This window comes from Capricornis sumatraensis, chromosome 22 (genome assembly GCF_032405125.1).
Source record: "Capricornis sumatraensis isolate serow.1 chromosome 22, serow.2, whole genome shotgun sequence".
NCBI classification, from domain to species: Eukaryota; Metazoa; Chordata; class Mammalia; order Artiodactyla; family Bovidae; genus Capricornis; species Capricornis sumatraensis.
Window position 1 is genome coordinate 20,240,395 of NC_091090.1, and position 19,929 is coordinate 20,260,323.

The window sequence follows — 19,929 nt, forward strand, 5'->3', positions numbered from 1 at the left end:
GGTGCCATCTCTGCCCCTCCCAGCCCAGCATACCACATCCATGGTGGTTGGAGGGCCCCGAGCCTAAGCAGGGTCGCTGAGGGCGGGGCTGGAGGCAGCTGGCGGCATTTTGCCCGGGGCTCACACTGCCAGGGCTTTTGTAAGCATTTAGCTGCCCTGGCCGCCCTCCAGATGGTGACTCACTGGCCTTGCCGAGCTGACTCGCTGACGATGCCCATCCTGACACATCCCAGCCTGGTGAGGGGGGTCACTGGGGACACCAGGGGAGCTCCAGTTCAGTTCTCAGAACCCCCAAGGGGCGGGAAGGGAAGGGATGGGTTCAGGCAGTCTAGGAGATCGGCAAGCAGCAGCCACCTCACTGACCTTTCTTGACCCTGCTGGGCCACCTTAGAGATGAGTACACACAAGGTAATCCGTCCAGATTGCTGCAGCCACCTCTCCAGCCAGCTGCTCGGCCAGTTGGCGGGAACAGCAGAGGCTGGGGAGGCCTTCCAAGGTCATCTCTTCCATTCCCCTGCCTCCAAGTAGGAAAGCCCCAAGGAAGGAAATGCCGCATCCTTTCCTGCAGGCCACTTGCAGTGACTCACAGTCCTGGTGCCTGGAAAGACCTCCCGGGTGTCTGGGCTCAGTGTTCCTGGCCGGAGCCGTGGCCATCTGCTCTAGGTCAGTCCCCACAGCCACGAGCATGGGAGGGCCAGAACTCTGGTCTCAAGTGACCCTTACTGTGTAATGCTCCTGGGGCCCAAGTGCTGGGGTGCACTCGTGGAGGAGTCGGGGGACAGAGGGAAAATGGACAAGCCAGAGGGTTTTCAAAAGTAATTGTCTTTATGTTTGTGTAGAGTTTCATGACACACAAATAACTTCCACTTACCCCTTTTCCCATTGTCCCTCTAGGCCTCAGTTTTCTCATCTATAAAATGATGACCGTGATGGTGCCCTCTTCCCAGGGTGGCTATGAAAATTCGGGGAGATGATGCACATACAGGGCTTAGCCTGGTACATTATCAGTTGCCAACAACTTCCTCTTGAATAGTCCTGTGAAGCAGGGAAGGCAGGCCTGCCCGACCCCAGTTAGCGGATGCAGAAAAGGAAGCTTAAGGGATTTCAAAGGACAGTCAGTGTCAGGGACAAGAACCTGGGTCACCTGACTCAGAAATCCATGACTCTGAGCTCATCACTACCTTTTTGGGGTCACCCAGCAAAGGATACAGGCTGGCTCTGCAAGGCGGGGTGGGTCTGTGCTGTGGTCTGCCCCCCCACTGCAGGCCCCTCCATGGGTGGGGACCAGAACAGCTCTGCAGCCTGACTTTTCCCTCTCTTCCCCAGTGACAGCTATAAAGAGGGAGGTTGGGCATTGGAATCTCCAACCTTTTTGACCCCTTCAGCTCTCTGGATGGTTCCATTTCTGCTCATTCTCCCAGCCCTTCTCAAGAGCTGCTTGGATGGGGCAGGCAGTGCAGGACCTGGGCACAACGGGAACTATGGAGCACACAGACCTGGGCATGAATTCCAACCCTGCACTTGGGGCACCCTCATTCACCCGGTGTGACCATGGCTAAAAAGCAAGGTGCCCCTTCCAGGGATGTTTGCACAGAGATGACTTAGGTAGAGGAGGGGAGCCCCAGGGCTGTGGCTTGGCCACTGGCTATGGGGTGGGAGTGGTGAGACTTGCTGGTGTCCCTCAGTCCCCTGCATGTCCCCCGTCTGCCTGGGGATAACCTCACTGGTGGCTTCAGGCTGAGCCCGGCCCCTGCCAGGGATCCTGAGTGGAACCACCTCCTCCTCTTCTGCCGTACTCATGAGCCTGGGGAAAGGTAAAGGGGCCCAGGAGTCCTCTGGGGACATAACCTGTCCTGTCCTGACCAGGACAAGTCTCTGCAGGACGCTCCTCCTGGACTGGGCCGCCAGCTCCCCTCCCTCCCTGCCCCAAAGTTGATCTGCAGGGGATGGTAACTCAGCTCAGGGAAGCATAAACTTACACTGAGTGCCTGTGGTGTGCCACCTCTGCTGGGGCTGTGCTGGGGCTGGGGAGAGAGGCAGGAGACCAGAGTCTTGACCACGTAGGCCTTGAAGACTGATGTGGGTGGCCGATGGGCTGGTCAGGACACCTCTCCTGCTAAAGCAGGGCAACAAGACAGTGTTGCCGCTTGGACTACCCTGGATATGAATGCCCAGCTTGGGGATTTCAGGGGAGGTGGGAAATGGGGGAAAGAATAATGGTACTGCTTTTCCCTGAATCTTCTGCCTGGAGCTGGATTCTCTGGGCCTCCTAGAGAGGCCTCACCCAGGGCGGGGGACAGAAAGCTGCCCTGTTTTGAAAACCATGCATGTTCCAGCAGGATGGAGGCATCTCTTGCAGTCCGATCCCTGTTTTATGGGAGATTCTGGAGACGGCCAGTGACTTGCCAAGAGGTCACATGGCAAGTTCAGTGCCCAGCAAGGAGCAGTGGCCTGCCTCCCTGTGCCCCCGCCTGGTATTTCCACCCCACTTGGACCTCTGGATTTCCATCCACTCACCCAGGATGGCACTACCATGCTCCCTGGGCATCAGCTCCAGGCCATCTAGGCAGATGGGCTGGAGTACATGACATGGATGTGAGCTGGGCCAAAGTCCAGATCCTAGTGCCATGTGGGCATTTTGAAACCTTCCTGTGGCTGCAGGCTGCCCTCCTAGCCAGGCCCACCTTGTGGGTCCTGTTGTCAGAACACACTGAGTAGGAGTTGGCAGTGGCTACATACTGCCCCTCCCCATCACTTGGTGGTCGTGGGGGAAATCCTGCAAAGCATGGGTTCTACTGACCAGTGTCACTAGGTTCTAATCTTCTCACACCAAGAACTGCATATAAGAGCTTCCATGTGGTGGTTCAGATGGTAAAGAATTCACCTGCAATGCGGGAGACCTGGGTTCAGTCCTTGGGTTGGAAAGATCCCCTGGAGGAGGGGCATGGCAACCCACTCCAGTATTATTGCCTGGAGAATCCCCATGGACAGAGGACCCTGGCGGGCTACAGTCCATGAGGTTGCAAAGAGTTGGACACAACTGAGCGACTAAGCACAGCACATCTGCAGGCTTTGTTCTAAGTATTAGGTCCTTAGCCCCTGTGATAACTTTAAGAGGCAGCCACTGTCGCTACTTCCAAGACTGTCGCTATTTCAGAGACAAGAAAACCAAGAATAGGGACTTCACTGGTGGTTCAGTGATTAAGACTCCGCAGTTCCACGCAGGGGTCACGGGTTCTATCCTTGGTTGGGGAACTAAGATCCCACAGGTTCTATGGCCAAAAAATGTTTGTTTTCTAAGAAAGAAAATCAAGAATGAAGGAGGTGAGTCACTTGTCCGGAGACACGGCTAGCAGGTGGCAGAGCCAGAATGTGAACCCAAGGCTGCTCACTCTGCAGCCACTCTGCCCTGCTAGGGGCGGGGCCCTGGGTGGGGGCCTCCGTGGGGCGGGGGTGGAGGTGAGGGTCTGACTCGGCCCATCCCGCAGGTGCCCGTGTCAGTGGCCATGATGTCGTCCCAGATGCTCACCCCCCAGCAGATGCAGCAGATCCTGTCGCCCCCCCAGCTGCAGGCCTTGCTCCAGCAGCAGCAAGCACTCATGATCCAGCAGGTGAGTCTGCCCCCAGGCTGAGGGAAGGGCAGGGTGTTCTGGCCTCCCCACTCCCACCCTGTTTACTAGCAACATCACCAAGGGCCACAGCAGTGTCGGAAACCAGAGAGACTGCTCAGGCCAGACTGACCTGCCTTCCTCCAGGACAGCTGGGGAGAGGTCAGAGGTCAGGCCTCTCCCACAGCAAACCCCCCACCCCCTACACCCTCACAGCCTGCTGGCCCCACCTGTATCTCCAAGCCCGAAGGGAGGGACAGAGAACATCCCCCACCTTTTCCTGACCTAAGGGAGAGGGAGGGCATGGAGTGTGGGGGAGGCTCCCCTTGCCCCTCTCAGTCCTGGCTCTACTCAGGGAAGCTCTCTCCATGCAGACCGCAGACCGGGGAGGGCAGGGCAGCCCTCCCTGCTGGGCCATCTGTCTCTCAGCAGCCCAGTCCTGAGAGGGCTGGTACTGCCTTGGGGTCAGCAGTCCCACCAGCGCTAACCCCCTCCCGCCCTGCTATCCATTCCCAGCTGCAGGAATATTACAAGAAGCAGCAAGAGCAGCTCCACCTCCAACTCCTCACCCAACAGCAGGCCGGGAAGCAGCAACCCAAAGAGGTGAGGGGCTTGGGCAGGGCAGGACATGCCCTTCAAAGGGTGCCTGCCCTTCACCCGCCACTTTAACCCCGTCCTGGCCGGAGGCTGGGCATCCCAGAGTGGTTGGGAGAGAATTGCTTGGTGGGAACAGTAGAAAAATCAGGAGAGGCTGGGGAGGGGGTTGCGGTCGGGGGCGGGGGGTGGAGGCACATTCCTCCATCTCCCCTCAACCCCGTTCAGTCCTCATCTCCTTGCTTCGTGTTGTGGGATGAGGAGAGCAGATGCGCTGAGCCCTGGGTTATCTGAGCACGCATGTGTCGATGTGTGAGTGTCCTCGTTCAGGACAGGCCGCCTAGTGGTCCTGCCCTCTTCCTGCCTCCTCATCTCAGTGACCCAGCACCTCAGCCCTCCAGGCCTGGTCCTGAGAATCTTTCAGTCTCTTTAGCTCTATTCCAACTCCTGTCACATCCTGTAGCATCCTGTGCTGCCTCTCCAGGGGACCCCTCAGCCCACATCACTCTCCCTCTCTGTGCCACAGTGCCTCCTAAGGTTCCACACCAGGCCCTGTACCACCCCCAACCCCCTGCCCCTGCCCCACGCCCCGTTCCTGCCACCCACACACAGCCATGTTCTGAGTTGCCTCTTCCCAGGAGCTGCCTTGCTGTCGCCCAGTCATTCCCTCCCAGCCTCAGCCTCCCCTCAGAGGTGTTGTATTTGTTACATTCTCTGCATTGTCTCTAGAGTGGGTTTACTGAGAAGCAACCCCCCCTCATCCTCCCACCTCCAGGGCGGGTGGGCCCAGCCATCCCTGCCTCCTAAGCACCCAGGACTTGCTTGGCTCCTGGGCCTTTAGAAAAGACTTACTGACAGACTGACTCGCTAGTGCTTGCGTGAAGTACTGAATCGGGGGGCGGGGGGGCTGGTAGGGAGATCAGGGGCCAGGGCAGGGAAGAGAGAGCCAGCAAGAGCAGAACAAGCAAGTGTGGGCGGCTGGCGGGCACCTGGGCAGCAGCAATGTGTCTGTTCCCCTGTCTGGTGACCTGTCGATGCTGATCTGTTAAAGTCCCATCAGACTCCTGGATTCTCTGTATCTAAGAAGCAAGAGAGGAGAGGAGCTGGAGGGGAGAAGGCCCCCTCCTCAGAGCAGAAGGGGGGCACCCCGGGCATGTGGGAAGGGTGCCCGCCAAGCAGGAGTGGCCCCCCGAGTCTGACAGGCTCATCCATCATTGTGATGAGAGCCCCCCGCCCCCCCAAGGCGAGCACAGCTGTGGTGCGGGAGCTGAAGCCGTGGAAGGAGGGAGGCGGGAGCAGGGAGGGCGTCGTGCTGCGTGTCTGGGTCTGGCTGTGTGTGTGTGTGTTTGCGCGCCTGCGTGCGTGCGTGCAGGCGTGTTTACCGCGAGGCGGCATGCAGCCCTATGGAAGCTGGGCTGGGAGCAGGGAGGCTGCAGCGGCGGACGCCACCACGACAGCTCCGGGGGCCGACAGGCCCTGGGAGGGGGTGGCTGCGGGATGGGGGCCAGACGGCACGCCCGAGGCTGAGGGGACCCCTCTCTGCCCGCCCCCGCGGGCCCCCCACCAGGCCCTGGGGAACAAGCAGCTGGCCTTCCAGCAGCAGCTCCTGCAGATGCAACAGTTGCAGCAGCAGCACCTGCTCAACCTGCAGAGACAGGGGCTGGTCAGCCTGCAGCCCAGCCAAGCCTCAGGGCCCCTGCAGACCCTCCCGCAAGGTGAGTACCCAGCCCCCACCCAGCCCCAGCCCCAGCCCCACCGCCCTGGCTTGCCCCCAAGGGCTCCCAGGAGCCAGCTACAGCAGGGGGCCTCCTGTGTTCCTCCCCTTTCTGCCCCGCAGCAGCTGTGTGCCCCACGGACCTGCCCCAGCTGTGGAAGGGCGAGGGTGCCCCCGGGCAGCCCGCCGAGGACAGCGTCAAGCAGGAGGGGCTGGACCTCACCGGCACGGCCACTACCGCTACCTCGTTCGCCGCCCCCCCCAAAGTCTCACCTCCCCTCTCCCACCACACCCTGCCCAACGGACAGCCCACTGTGCTCACACCTCGGAGAGACAGGTATGGACTGCACACCTGCCTGGGGACTGGCATTGACCCCGAGGGCTGCCATAGTTGGGGGCTTCTCCCGGGGCACACAAAACTGTGCTCGACCTCTGGGGAACCTGTATTAGGGACTGAAACCTCATCTGTAGGGAAGCTGGGGCTGTGCAGGACCCAGGCTGCTGGTGTGTTCAGGGTCCCTGACCCCCGTCTCCTCCCTGTCCTTGCAGCTCCTCCCACGAGGAGACGCCTGGCTCCCACCCCCTGTACGGACATGGAGAGTGCAAGTGGCCAGGCTGTGAGACCCTGTGTGAAGACCTGGGCCAGTTTATCAAGTAGGTGTCACCACCCCTCTCCTTTGTCCCCCAGCCTGCCACCCAACTTGCCCAAGTGTCCTGTGTCCTCACCCCAGGGGGCGGGGCCTCGTTCCTTCTCTGCACCATCAATTCCCTCATCGCACCTACCCACCCCCCCGCCCAATCTGTGTTCCTGGTCCAGCAGCCTCCCCACCCTGTCCCCTGTCCCCAGTTCCCAGTCGCCAGGCAGCTGAAGCCCAGTAGGGTGGGGGTGTGAGGAGGAGAGACCTCCTCCCACCGCCCTCCCCAGCTTCCCCCAGGCCCATCCCCAAGTGACGGCCTAGAGACGGCCTCTGGGCCTGGCGGACAGGCGGCTGGCAGCAGGCGGCCAGCTGCCACAGCCGTGCCAGGCTCTGTCACTGACTGATTAACTCCACTGTCTCCCAGACCCTTGCAGCATCAGGGTCAAACAAATTGTTTTCACGCTTCGTCAGAGGTTTACTTAATTAGTTCATTTGCAATTAGATCTCTCTGTAGCTGGGATTTTAGCAAAGACATCAAAGGAGGCTGATGAGAAGGCGGGCTTCCTCCGTGGCCCTGTTTTTTTTTTTTTTGTCTGGTTCCCTTCTTTGTATGTCATGGTCTGTCTGCTCTCCAGGCCGTGGGCGGGATTAGAGGAGGGGAGGGGAGGGTGGTGACAGCTAGATGACCAGGGCCAACTTTCTCTTGTCCGCCCCCTCCTCCCCACCGGAAGACACCTCAACACAGAGCACGCCCTGGACGACCGGAGCACGGCCCAGTGCCGTGTGCAGATGCAGGTGGTGCAGCAGCTGGAGATCCAGGTGTGGCCCCAAGCTGTGGGGGCAGGGCGCAGGGGGGCTCCTGGAAGGGTCATCTTAGGTTCTCAAGGTCTGTGAACACAGCTGGATTCTGAGGGGGGAGCCAGGGTTGGGGGCCACTCTGCTAGGAGGTCCCAAAGAGATGCATACTGATAAAAACAACAAAAATAAACAGGAATAGCTAACATATTGAGTACCTGTTTGTGCTACGCTAAACACCTAGGTGACTCAAGGGATTCTCTGAATGATCTTACATGGTGGGTCCTATTATTATGCCTGTTTTGTGTGTGCGCAGTCGTGACCAACTCTCTGCCGCCAGAGTGAGTCCTAGCCCATGGAATTTTCCAGGCAAGAATTGGAGTGGGTAGCCATTTCCTACGCCAGGGCATCTTCTTGACTCAGGGATCGAACCTGTGTCCCTTTGTGTTTTTTGCGTTGGCAGGCAGATTCTTTACCAGTGCGCCACCTGGGAAGATGCTATGCCCACTTTACAGCCATAAACAGGCACACAGAGGTGCAGTAACTTGCCTCTGGTCACTTAGCCAGTCGGTAGCAGAGCTGGGATTAGAACCAGAGCAGTCTGGCTCCAGAGTCCACACTCTACAGCCTGGAATACTTTGGAGGCTACTCGGGACAGTCCCTGAGGCAGCCAACCAATGTTTACCCACTGCCTTCCAGTACCCAGCAGAGCACCTTGGCGTGAGAGGGTGGTTGTGAAAGATCCGTTGAATTTATGAATAGGGGTGAATGAATCATCCGTCCATTCCTGTATCCCCATTCAGTGTGTGAGGGCACCCTCACACACAAGTGCCACTGAACTTCAGCCACAGCCTCTGCCCGTGATGGGGAGAAAAGGCGTGTGCTGTTGGGGAGAAGTGGGCACTGACGGGCAGCGGCTGTGCTGGGCTCCAGGCCGGGGACACAGTCCGGATAAGTGCAGAGGGTTTCACGGAGCAGGAGACGGAGGGAGACACCAGGGGGCAGGGATGAGAGGTGCTGGGGATGGAGGTTTGGGATGTGGAAGGGGAAGAGGGCCCAGCTGCCCCTAGCACAGGCCCCTGCTCACCGCCCACCTCTCCACAGCTCGCCAAGGAGAGCGAGCGGCTGCAGGCCATGATGACCCATCTGCACATGCGGCCCTCGGAGCCCAAGCCCTTCAGCCAGCCAGTGAGTGACTCTCCCCTTCCTGCGGCTCTCAGAACCGCGCGCCCCCCCGCCCCTCACTGGGGGCCCCCCGGCTCAGCACCCTGCCCTGTTGCTCACAGCTGAACCCAGTCCCCGGCTCCTCATTCTCCAAGGTGACGGTCTCCGCAGCCGACTCGTTCCCAGATGGCCTCGCGCACCCCCCGACCTCGGCCGCCGCCCCCGTCACCCCGCTGAGGCCCCCCGGCCTGGGCTCCGCCTCCCTGCACAGCGGGGGGCCCGCCCGGCGGAGGAGCAACGACAAGTTCTGCTCCCCCATCTCCTCAGGTAAGGGCCGCCGCGGGGAGGGGCGTCTTCCGCCGCAGCCGGAACCCCGCTTCCGGTTACCTCCTCATGCCCTGACTGTCTGCCCCCAGAGCTGGCCCAGAACCATGAGTTCTACAAGAACGCCGACGTCCGGCCGCCCTTCACCTACGCCTCCCTGATCCGCCAGGTGAGCCAGCCGTGGGGAGGCAGAGGGAGTGGGTTGGGGGCGGCACACTGGCTGCGCACCTCCCTCAGCGTCCCGGCCCCCAGGGGATCCTGGGAGCAGAGAGCATCATGGGAGTCCTGTCCCGCTCGCACCCGAGTTTCCTCCTCAGCCAATGGCCTGTCCTATGGGACCTCGGCTGATCCCAGCCTGCTGGTCAGGTGGACCTTGTCTCTGAGAGCACACTCGCTGTTTTTTGCTGCTCATACCCACGGTGTCGTCCATTCTCTCTTTTCCACATGCAGGTTACCCCGTGAGACTACTTTTTATTAGACTTAGCGTCACTCGTAGCTGTCTCCTTTTCTCTGTCTCTCTCACGCACACACACACACTCCATCTCATGCTTGGGGTGCCCTTTGCCAAAACCAGGATAAATTCCAACTGGCCTGCTCTACTTTCTCTCAAGAATGCTGCTTTCCTTCCCAGTTGAGGGCAGGGGCTGTTTGAGCCATGTTCCCTCCAGCAGAAATTCACACGCTCCTCCAACAAGTGCATGGCCCTTGAGACTTACGTTCCCTTTAGCCTCTGGTTGGGCTGCAACCAGCCTGCCCCTCTCAGAGGACCAGAGAGCACCCCCAGGCTTGTCCACGTGCTTCCTCCGTGGGTCTCTCCTGTCCTCAGATGAGTTAAGGACCCTAGAGGAGAGCTAGGGAGAGCACACAGGCCTGTGACCCTTGGAGGCCCAGACTGAGGGTCCCTGTACTTCTTCCTTGTCCACAGGCCATCCTGGAAACCCCCGACAGGCAGCTGACCCTGAATGAGATCTATAACTGGTTCACCAGGATGTTCGCCTATTTCCGCAGGAACACGGCCACCTGGAAGGTAAGGCATGCCCCTTCGTCCTCACCAGGGCCCTGGGCAACCTTGCACATCCCTTTGAAACCAAAGCTGGCTAACAGACCCGTTGGAGAGGCAGTTCTATACAAATGACTCAGCAGGCCCCAGGCTGGGCCCTGGGCCCTGGGCCCCTCCACCCCCACCTCCACTTCTCTAGAGGGGACCCACCTTGGCCCCAAAGACCCCAGCCCCCTGAAGTAGGGCCTCCAGGAGTCAGTAGTGCCTGAACCTGGTAGTGATGCCTGGGTCCCATTCACAGGAGTCCTTGAAGGTCCAGACTCCTTGCCAGAGTGCACACTCTGAAGCCTAGAATGGATGGGGGGGGTGGGGGGGGGGTGGCAGGATGGGTGATTGCAGGCCTGGACGTGTGTGTAGACCGAAATCCTGGACTGTACTGTGGGGCACAAACACAGACACTCATACTCTCCCCAGCTCCGCCCATCAGTGGCAGGAAGATAATTGTCTTCATCCAATTAGTCATTTGAACACCTTCAGCTGTAGAGTTTTCCTGGGGGACCAGAAAGAGGCAAGGGAGGGACGCTAGAAAAATGGGGTGCAGAGATGTGAGCTGGGACACTAAGCTGTTTATTTTTCTAGAGCCAGCATGGGGGGGGTGTGCTGTCTGTCTTTCTGTCTGATGGGTGAAAGTATTACATTCCGTGCAGCAGGGTGGGAGCGGCTGAGGGGAAAGAAGGAAGTGTCCGCGCCCTGTGGGAAAGGATGGCTACCAGGGCCCGGTGTCGCAGGACCTGAATCAGATCCCTGGCTCTTGAGTCCCTCTGCTGGCCAGAGCAGAAGCTGCAGTTAAGCAGCCTACCTCCCCTGGCCCACCAGGTTTCCACAAGTGTCACAGGGACCCCCCTCCCCACCAGTGATCAGGACAGGTAGGGTCTGTACAGAGCTCAGCCTTCTCTTCCTTGAAAGTGCTAAGTTCAGCAGGAGAGACTGCTTCCTGACCTTCTGTATCCCCATGCCCAATTCCCAATGCTTGCCAAAGATGCAGCGAGGCTGGGGCAGCTGCTCTGATTGGCTGTGAGTGATGTCATTTCCTGCCAACCACAGTCCTGTCCTCTCTCTGAGCCAGCAGGGCCTTCTGGGGGCCACCTGGTTCAGTCTCCAACCTGCAAGCTGGTTTGGATACCAGGTTTCATAAAGGACAGAGTCCTATACAAATGTCGGGATCATTACAGTTGTTATGTAACATTTGCTTTACTATATTAATCCTCTACCTTTAGGCGAATCAGTGTGGAGCCTCACTGCTACAGACAGCCGCCTCCTTGGGGGCCAAGTGCCTCTCACCCACCGATCCTCCTTTGCTGTCCTCTCTTATCACCTCTACAATCCCTCTTGAGGTCAGGAGGAGCTGGTTTAGGTGACTCCTTAAACCCTTCGATGACCGTCAGGAAGCCACCCCTCCCGTAGCTCAACCCCCTGGGCCTTCATACCAACCACCTTGGACTGGTGGCCCAGCCTTGGTCGTCTCAGCAGTGTGTCTCCTTCCGTGGTGGTCTTCACCCCCACCTCCCCTCGCCTCGTTTAGGTCCCAGCAAGAAGCTCACTCAGTGAGTGACCGTCCCATTGAGCTGTGCTCTGCTGGTGCTTCTGCCACGTGTAGGGCACCACCTGTGCCCTCCCTGTGGCACAGCAGAAACCATCTCAGCTTGTGGTCCACTCTGACTTTCAGGATTTTTGCCGTCAAGCTGCCACTCATGTCACTTGGGAAATGCACCTTGGGTACACACCCGACTCATCTGTTTCCTTTCCGTCCGTTTGTCTGCTCCTGAGGTCCCTCCTCTTCTCAACTATTTCAGCTTCCTCTCCTCCCTCCTCCTTTCCTTCCTCGGGCCCTTCAGCCTGGGATGCTGTCCGCTTCAGACCAGGGCAGAAGGGTCGGGAGCCAGCGTGGGCCAGGCCAGCTGCCGTTCAGCCGGGGACAGAGCGGCCATCTGCCAAGCTGACGGTCCTTGCCGGCCCTCCCCCTGTGTCTGTCCCCTCCCAGGGCCCGTGTTGTGGGCCGGTCCTTTTGTTTACGCAGCCCCCGCCAGACCCCTTAAATTGCCGTTAATGTTTCAGCGTAACGAATTAGTCTCTCATCACGAATCAGGCTTCGAAATGAGGGAAAAAAGCCCCGGTGAGGCCATCCTCGGAAATTGGGGTCATTCTCATTTGCAAAGCGGAGGATCGGAGCCCCGTAATGCGGGCAAATTTATTCCGAGGCAGGAGCCCCGGCGTGATTAGGCCCTTTGTAATTATCGCTCCAAGAGATTCCACTCCAGCCGCCCGCCTCCCTCGTGGATTAGCAAGCGAGTTGGAAAAATACACAGGATTTAATTAGAGGCAAATTAAAATTGGTAATGAAATCGGGCCAGTTGCAAGTGGCAAGAGTTGGAAGGGAGAGAGGGAGAGGGGATCTCCAGGGGCACGGGCTGCCTGCCCAGGCTGCTTTCCTCCCCGTTTAGAAATGTAAAGAGGAGACAAGGATGGAGATGAGGTGGGGGGAGGCTGGAGGGGACAGGTAACAGGGGCAGGGACGGCTGGGGGTGTGAAGCTGAAAGAGGAGAGCGGGGGACAGGAGTGAGGAACATGGGGGGCGGTGGGGGATGGATTAGGGCCCTAGCCCAGGCTCCCAGGGGGCGATATGGGCCAAGCACCCTGCCCCCACCCAAGTGTCCTACAAACCAGATGACCTCAATTCCTGAAGTTATCCTTCTGGGAGGAGGTGGGACTGCCAAGGTGACTTTTCTTCTTTTCCCTCCTCTTCCTGCTGTACAGCCACTAAACTCACACACTCCTTTCTCCCAGCTTCCTTATGTTAACAAGCATGCAGTAGGCCCCTACTGTATACTTCGTGCTCTCAATAAGCTATGTTTTCTGAGCCAGAGGGCTTCCCTGGTGCCCCAGTGGTAAAGAATCCACCTGCCAATGCAGGAGAACGCATGTTCGATCTCTGGGTGGGGAAGATCCCCTGGAAAGGGAAATGGCAGCCCACTCCAGTATTCTTGACTGGAAAATCCCATGAACAGAGGAGCCTGGCAGGCAACAGTCCATGGGGTCACACGACTGAGCGGCTAAACAGTAACAGTCTAAGCCACAACCCAGAGTCAAGGCTCCCATGCTCCAAGGGGATAGAGGAAGTTGCAGCAAGGCTTCCTGAGTTATTCCCAAGACTTTTGAGGCTTAATGGAGGCTGTGTGTGCCTGAGCTACGGCGTCCCAGGCTCACTGAGGGGCCAGGGCCTGAATGGGGTCTCGTGCTCTTCAGAAGCCCCAACGACTGCATGTGTCTCCCTGATGATGGTGGGAAAATGGGCTATTGCTAACGAGGTGCCAGTCACCTGGTGGACAGAGTTTTCTAAAATGTGGGGGGAGCAGACGATACAGCGGGCTGGCGGTGGCGAGGGGTCCCGGGGACCCTCGGCTCCAAGGGCGGAGAGGGGCCTTGCCTCCGCTCCAGCCGCGTCGTCTGCTGCCCACCCGCTGCCGCTTGTCACTGGGCCGGGGAAGGTGGGACCAGGTGGGACCTGAGAACTCTCCTGCCTGTGCTCCCCTGCATGGAGGAGGGGCCCCCTCTGAGCATCTGCTTCCTGTCCCCGTACCCCCAGAATGCGGTGCGACACAACCTCAGCCTGCACAAGTGCTTCGTGCGTGTGGAGAACGTCAAGGGTGCCGTGTGGACTGTGGACGAGCGGGAGTACCAGAAGCGAAGACCGCCAAAGATGACAGGGTGCGTGGCCCACCCCCCCATACCTCCCCAGGGCGCCTCCGTGCACCAGAGCCTTCCCACCGTGGGGGAGGGCGGGGAGAAAGGAGGCCACAGGGGCCCAGGAGGGCCCAGAGTCTGGAAGTGACTGGTGATTCAGGGAGAGGACATTTCAGTCTTCTGCTTCTGACCGAGGGAGGAGCTGAGAGGAACCGGGCATCAGGGCGTGGGCAGGTGGCAGCCAGCGTGGCCATTGACGAAGGGGCTGCCATCCCCAGAGCCACTCTCCCCCGTCTTGTCACAGGATGAGCCAAACCTGTGAGATCCCTGGGCCCCACTTCATTTTTCACTGGGAGAGGAGGCCCAGAGAGGGAAAGGGGCTGGGAGGCAGTCGCCCAGCAGATCCCTGGCAGAGCTGGGTCTCTGACCTCTCCTACTTAGTGCTCTGAGTGGAGACTGAGGGGCCTGGGAGAGGGTCAGAGCCTCCTCTTTCAGCTTCCCTTCCAGCTCCGCCACCTTCCACCCCAGACATCTCACGTGGGCCTGCCTGTGCTTCTTGGGCCAGAGGCCTATGAGGACACAGAGGTGTGAAGCAAGTTAGATTATGTCTGTGGGTGCCTGTACCCCTCAAAGATTCCTTCTCCCAGACAGCCTCCTTACCTTCAGGCGGCAGTGGGGGCTTGGGCAGGGTTGGGACTCAAAAAGGAACCACACCCCTTCTGAGTGCCCTCACATGGCAGTCCCAACACTTGAAGTCTTCATGTCCCGTTTTCACACTGTAATCAGAAGATCTAGGCTCTAATTATACCTCTATTTCTCCTCAGCTCTGTGACACTGGGCCAGTTTCTTAACCTCTCTGAGACACTCTCTAAACCGGGGGTAGTCACTGTGGAAGGATGGCCTTAAGCCATTGCTTTTCCTGACCCAAATTCTGGAGCACTTTTCTGTATAGAAAAGCCTGTGGTGTAGAGCATGTGGGGACAGGCTGAGCACATGGCATTCTAGATGTCCCAAAATTCAGGATGGCAGGAAAGTGGATTTTACAGAAAGGGGACTGTGGAGGCTATCACTCAGACCTTGTCGGACAGCGGGAAATCTAAACTGAAGAGAAAAGCTCCTGGGCTGCCTGGTGTGCAGAAAGACACAGGGAGGAATCTCTGTCCCACTCATCAGCTCGGAGACTCTGGGCATGTTCCAGCGTCCCTAGGAGCCTGGGCAGCTCTCCTGTGAAGGCGGCTCTTGCTTCCTGCTGTTTCAGGTCAGCAGGAGGGCTGAACAAGATGGGCACGGCTGACTATGACCTCCAGGATAGTGAACAGGACCTCCCCTGGCACAAAGCAGGCCCTCAGTTAGGGTCAAGGCCTGAGTGAGGAGTAAGCCAGTGAATGAAGCAGACATGCCTTCTCTCTCCTCCAGGAGCCCCACCTTGGTAAAGAACATGATCTCGGGCCTCAGTTACGGAGCACTTAACGCCAGCTACCAGGTAGTGGACTGGTCCCCGACCAGCGCCTTCCAGCCCCGTCACCTTCCCTCCAGCTCGCTGGCCTCAGAAGACAGCCTCCACCCTCTCCGGCAGAGACACGGGGCACAGGGCAGGGAGGTTGGCATAGATAGGCAATGGAGTCCCCTGCCCTGGCTTGTTCATGTGTGGGAGGGGTCCTCTGTCTCCCTGGAGGGGAATAAGTCAAGCCCATGTTCTCAGCAAAGCTGAGAGGCAGGTCAGGGTCAGAGGCAGGAGCACCGGAGATCTGCCAGGGCACAGACACGCAGCACAGGAGGCTCCTGAGGGCTGGGGAAGGGACATCACCCGACCAGGTGGAGCCCACTGACGGGCCTCCACTTCTGTACCCTCCAGGCTGCCCTGGCCGAGAGCAGCTTCCCCCTCCTCAACAGCCCCGGCATGCTGAACCCTGGCTCCGCCAGCAGCCTCCTGCCCCTCGGCCACGACGATGCGGGTGCCCCCGTGGAGCCGCTGCCCAGCAATGGCAGCAGCAGCCCGCCTCGCCTCTCCCCACCCCAGTACAGGTGAGGCTGTGGCGCGGACCCCAGCCCACCCCAGTGCCCCCCACACACCTTGGGAAGGTGGGATCTTGTCCCCCTGCAGCTGGGATCCCCATCTTGTCGCCTCCGGTCCAGCTCTCTTCCCAGGACCAGTGGCCCCACGCTCTCCTCATGGCTCCCCACCTCCATCCTTTATTTTTATTTCCTTCCCTCCTCCACCCTTTCTCATCTCCCTTCCTCTTTCCTTCTCAACCAAGGACCATCTCTGTCCATCCCGACACCTCCTTTCCTTTGAAGAGAGCCCCGGGGAAGACCAGACTGATGTCAGCCCTCAGTCCCTCAGAAATGAGGGGCTCCTGGGGAGACACCCCCATGCCCCCAGATTCTGGATGTGTTTGGGGTGGGAGCGGGCAGGGGGAGGCCCCCTGGGTGTCCACATCACCCCTCCCATCACAGCCACCAGGTACAGGTGAAAGAGGAGCCGGCTGAGGCCGAGGAGGACAGGCGGCCGGGGCCCCCCCTGGGGCCCCCCAACCCCAGCACCGCGGGCCCTCCAGAAGACAGGGAGCTGGAGGAGGAGCTGCCGGGAGAAGAGCTGTCCTAAGGGTCCTAAGGGCCTCCGGGGGCAGGGGTGAGACCCCGCCCTCGGGAGCAGGCCCCACTTACCCCCACACCCCGCCCCGCCCAACCTCAAGGCACTTCCAGGACTCAGATGGGGGGGCTGGGCCAGCAACTCCCAAGGTGACCTGACTGACCTACGACACTCGGGGGCAGGGACGGTCCGCCCCCCACCCCGAGGGGACACAGAATCCCTGGTCTGGGACCGGCAGAGGACACGGAGGGCCCAGACCCCTCCTCAGACCCCCCCCCCCAACATCTGAATTCCACGCCCCTTGTCCCCAACCACCAGCAGCAGCAGGGCCCTCCTCCCCCACCAGCTCGCCCCTACAGGGCCCCTCAGCGCCTTGGAGACCCGCAGGCGGGCTAAGCCACCCTCTCAAACCCAGGGCACCGCACCCCTGGCTCTGGCCGTGTGGTCTGGCCAGAGGCCCCCACCTCCTCCGTCTGTGCTCCCTCCCACCATCTTGTCCGTACTGTGAAGAAAAAGCTCCACCCTGACTCCTTCCCCTGCCCTGGCCTGGGTCAGGGCAGCTGAATCTCAGAGCAGCCCCAGGAGAAACCAGCCCCCTCAGCTCTGCCTGTTCAGAGGCCACAGCTAGTGCGGGGCGGGGAGCAGGGGGGACAAGTCCCGGGGTTGTGGGGAGAGAACCCGGATTGAGGGCGGGGTCCGTGGAAGCAAGGCGTCTGGCTCCAGGCTGAAGCAGGCCTCCACCCCTGTTTGCTGGCCGCTGCCCCCCACGCCAGGAAGCACAGGAAGAGGCCTGTGCCCGGTGGACTCGTGGAGGTGGAGCCGAGCTACCCTTGAGGCTGGAGTCGGGCCGAGGTGGTGCTGGGGCTGCAGGAAAGCGTCTGCCTCTGTCCGGGGAAAGCCCAGGCTGAAAGCGGGCGGGATGAATATGGTGGCTGCTGTGACCCAGCCGGTCACTGCCACCCCAGCCTTCAGGTCCCCCGTTGGAGTCTCCCCTCACCCACCCCAACCCTGCACCCTCAGTTACTCGGATGACCAAAGACCTTCCTTATGCCGGAAGCAAAAACCAAAACTTTTCGCTGGCTTTTTCCTTTGTCGCCTCCCACATCCCCTGCTCCTCTTGCCCACCCCAGCCCCAGGCTGGAAGCCCTCCCCGACTTAAGTTATTGTTTTAAACCAAAGTTTACAGTGTCTGTTGGTGGCCAAGACCCCCTCTCTCCACCCCAACCCTGAGGACCCTGGGACTCAGTAGAAGCTGGGGGCCCTGCTCACCTCCCCTCTGCTCTGGCCCAGCCTGGGGGAAGGAGCACGGGCAGAGGGGAGGAGACTGCTGCCCTCAGCTCCCCCTGCAGGGTTCTCGTCCCCTTGGGCCATGGGCACGGGGAGCCCTCCTCCCAACCCTGGGCTGCTTCCTGGGGGCTCTCCAGACCCCCCCTCTCCAGGACCAAGTTCCCCATCACACTGGGAGTGTGGATTCCAGCGAAGGAGCTGGAAAAAAAGTGAGACTCTCTCCACAGACCCCCTATGGGGGACCCCAACTTAAGGCCAAGGACTGGGTGTGTTTGATGCTTACACAACACCCCAGGCCAGGCCCCTTTGCTGAGAAGACTCCTTGGACTATTTCCCAAGAAACCCCCACATATACCCCTTCACAAGCCACCCCTCCCAAGAGGCAGGGGGCCCTCTGCCCCCTCCCCTATGTACTCCCCACCTGTGTTCTGTTTGACCAGCACAGAAATATTAAACGTCCTCTCTTCACCGGGCCCTGCGTGTGTCAGCAAGGGAGGGGAGGACGCTCTGGGCAGCGGGGGTCTCCTGGAGGGGTGCTTGCTGCAAGTGCGGAAGTGGACCGAGCCCCAGCACCAGCGTCTCCGCCTCCATGATCATTCACAGCGTTGTTCCAGCTCCTCTCCGCTCCACCTGGCTCCCTTTTCCACTCATCATCCAGGGAATTTTCTCTCAAACCAGGTCTCCATCATTCTGCTTTCTCCCAAAGTCACAACTCCTGGGCCTGGCTCCTTCATGGGTTTGAAATCCAAGTTTTCCTGCCTGGACATTTTCACTGGGCAGTAGATTTCCTCCTGGGATCCAGAAGCACATGCCCGGGAAGCCCTCTGGGCCCATCACCCATGGGTGGAGGCTACCTGGATAGGTGTGCGTAGGGGAGGGAGTGGCATTGAGATGCTTGTCCTCCACTGTGCAGTGTAAGCGCTTGTAAGTGTAGACTTGAGTCAAAAAAAGGGTTATTGCAGCCCATGGAGAGGGGACCCCGGACAGGTGGGGGAGGTAAGGAAGAGGTTCAGGCTGTTAAGGGCAGAGCAGGGTAGGGAGCACCACCACACTGGACCACACCAAATCCTGACTCCCCATCCACTACCCATCCGCAGTAGGGGAGCGCCCCCTTCAGACTCCAGCTCCCTTCCAGTACCATGGGCACTTCTTCACAGCAGGGCTCGGGAAGGAGTGTGTGCGCTTAGGGGAAGTGTGGCCAGGGGAGGGAAGGTGCTGAGAAAGCGGACCGGCATCAGTAACCCCACAAAGCATCAAAATGCTGGAACTTTCCAAAAGCCAAGCTTGAGGGAAGTGGGGGGCGCGGGTAGAGCCAGCAGGATCTGGAGGTTGAGTCTCCACTGACTTCCCATCTCAGGCCTTTCCTACTCTTTTCAACCATCATCTGTGTCCTCCCCAACCTGTCCAGCCCCGTCTACCCCGCCTCCTTCCCGTGCCCTAATCCTCTGGATTCTGGTGCAGAGCCCGGGGTGAATCCCCTGTCCCTGCCTAGGGAGGGCATCTCAGGACGGGCAGGCCAGGGGAGCTCTGCCCACCAGGCGCTATGAAGTAGCACTGCTCAAATCGTAATCTGCCCCCATCACCCTCCATGAAGGCTGCCAGGCTTCTGCACTAGCTGCATGTACTCTGTGTGGACAACAGGCATTCTCGACAGTGCAGCAAAGCAGTTACCCGCAATTTCACTGTGGCCGCTTCCCTTTCCCCCTGCTTTCCCGTGGAACCCATTAGCCTTCCAGAGAATCCAGAGGTGTTAGCTGCTACCTGCGAGCTCCCAACTCCACCCACAGGAGAAGGTTTGTTCCCTGGCCCTAGGAGCATTCTTCCCAGATGGGAGACTAAAGGGACAAGACGACACCTAGCCTCAGTGTCAGGACAGCCCTTCCAGTGGTCCAACTTCAGTTTCTCCTGCTTCAAACTAGTCTTTTTTATTCCTTCCCCCGGGGAAATGGCAAATGTCTGGTCAGTACATTTGGATGTGGGGTGAGACCTCTCCCAGGTGTTGGCAGAGAGGAAGGTCTTAAAATGTCGGGAACAGGAGGCTGCCGTGGACCTCCGTCTCCTGAGTTAGACTCAGGCATTAATATCCTTACTGTTCTGACAGATCCCACGTGGGACAGCACCCCCCACCCCCATCATTTGGTGTTCAGATGCTGTTGTGTCCAACTTTTTGCCACCCCATGGACTGTAGCCCACCAGGCTGGTTCCTCTGTCCATGGGATTTCATTACCTCCTAAATAAGAACCACCTCATCCCCAGTCTTGTTTTGCTGTCAGGAAGTTCTGCATGCTGTCTAGCTTCTCTCCTTCCTACTGTTATCGGGAGCAGGTTGTTAGCTCTGGCTGGCTGCTTGTCCAGGTCTGAATATTTCTGCATTTACTGGGTTAAGCTGTCTTTGGAAGAAGCTGTTCTCAGGCTGGCAACCAAAAAAAAAGAGGGATAGTCCAAGCCAGACATTTTGAGGGTGAGAAGGT

The 19,929-nt window shown here is 59.3% G+C and overlaps 1 protein-coding gene across 6 annotated transcripts in view; it reads left to right on the plus strand.

Moving 5' to 3' along the window:
- The window catches only part of FOXP4 (forkhead box P4), a 33,835-nt gene extending 15,973 nt beyond the window's left edge, over positions 1-17,862 (plus strand). For 2 of the 6 annotated variants that reach the window (XM_068960985.1, XM_068960990.1), the window contains 14 exons: positions 3,489-3,611; positions 4,125-4,211; positions 5,770-5,917; positions 6,040-6,253; positions 6,466-6,570; positions 7,286-7,373; positions 8,454-8,537; positions 8,636-8,840; positions 8,930-9,006; positions 9,763-9,864; positions 13,481-13,602; positions 14,995-15,061; positions 15,434-15,603; positions 16,036-17,862. In XM_068960985.1, the coding sequence (XP_068817086.1) occupies positions 3,489-3,611; positions 4,125-4,211; positions 5,770-5,917; positions 6,040-6,253; positions 6,466-6,570; positions 7,286-7,373; positions 8,454-8,537; positions 8,636-8,840; positions 8,930-9,006; positions 9,763-9,864; positions 13,481-13,602; positions 14,995-15,061; positions 15,434-15,603; positions 16,036-16,183 (1,740 nt within the window). In that variant the 3' untranslated portion in view covers positions 16,184-17,862. The remainder of the gene's footprint in view (positions 1-3,488; positions 3,612-4,124; positions 4,212-5,769; positions 5,918-6,039; positions 6,254-6,465; positions 6,571-7,285; positions 7,374-8,453; positions 8,538-8,635; positions 8,841-8,929; positions 9,007-9,762; positions 9,865-13,480; positions 13,603-14,994; positions 15,062-15,433; positions 15,604-16,035) is intronic. The other 4 variants (XM_068960988.1, XM_068960991.1, XM_068960989.1 and 1 more) reach the window with 3 other exon arrangements.
- Positions 17,863-19,929: the final 2,067 nt, after the last annotated feature.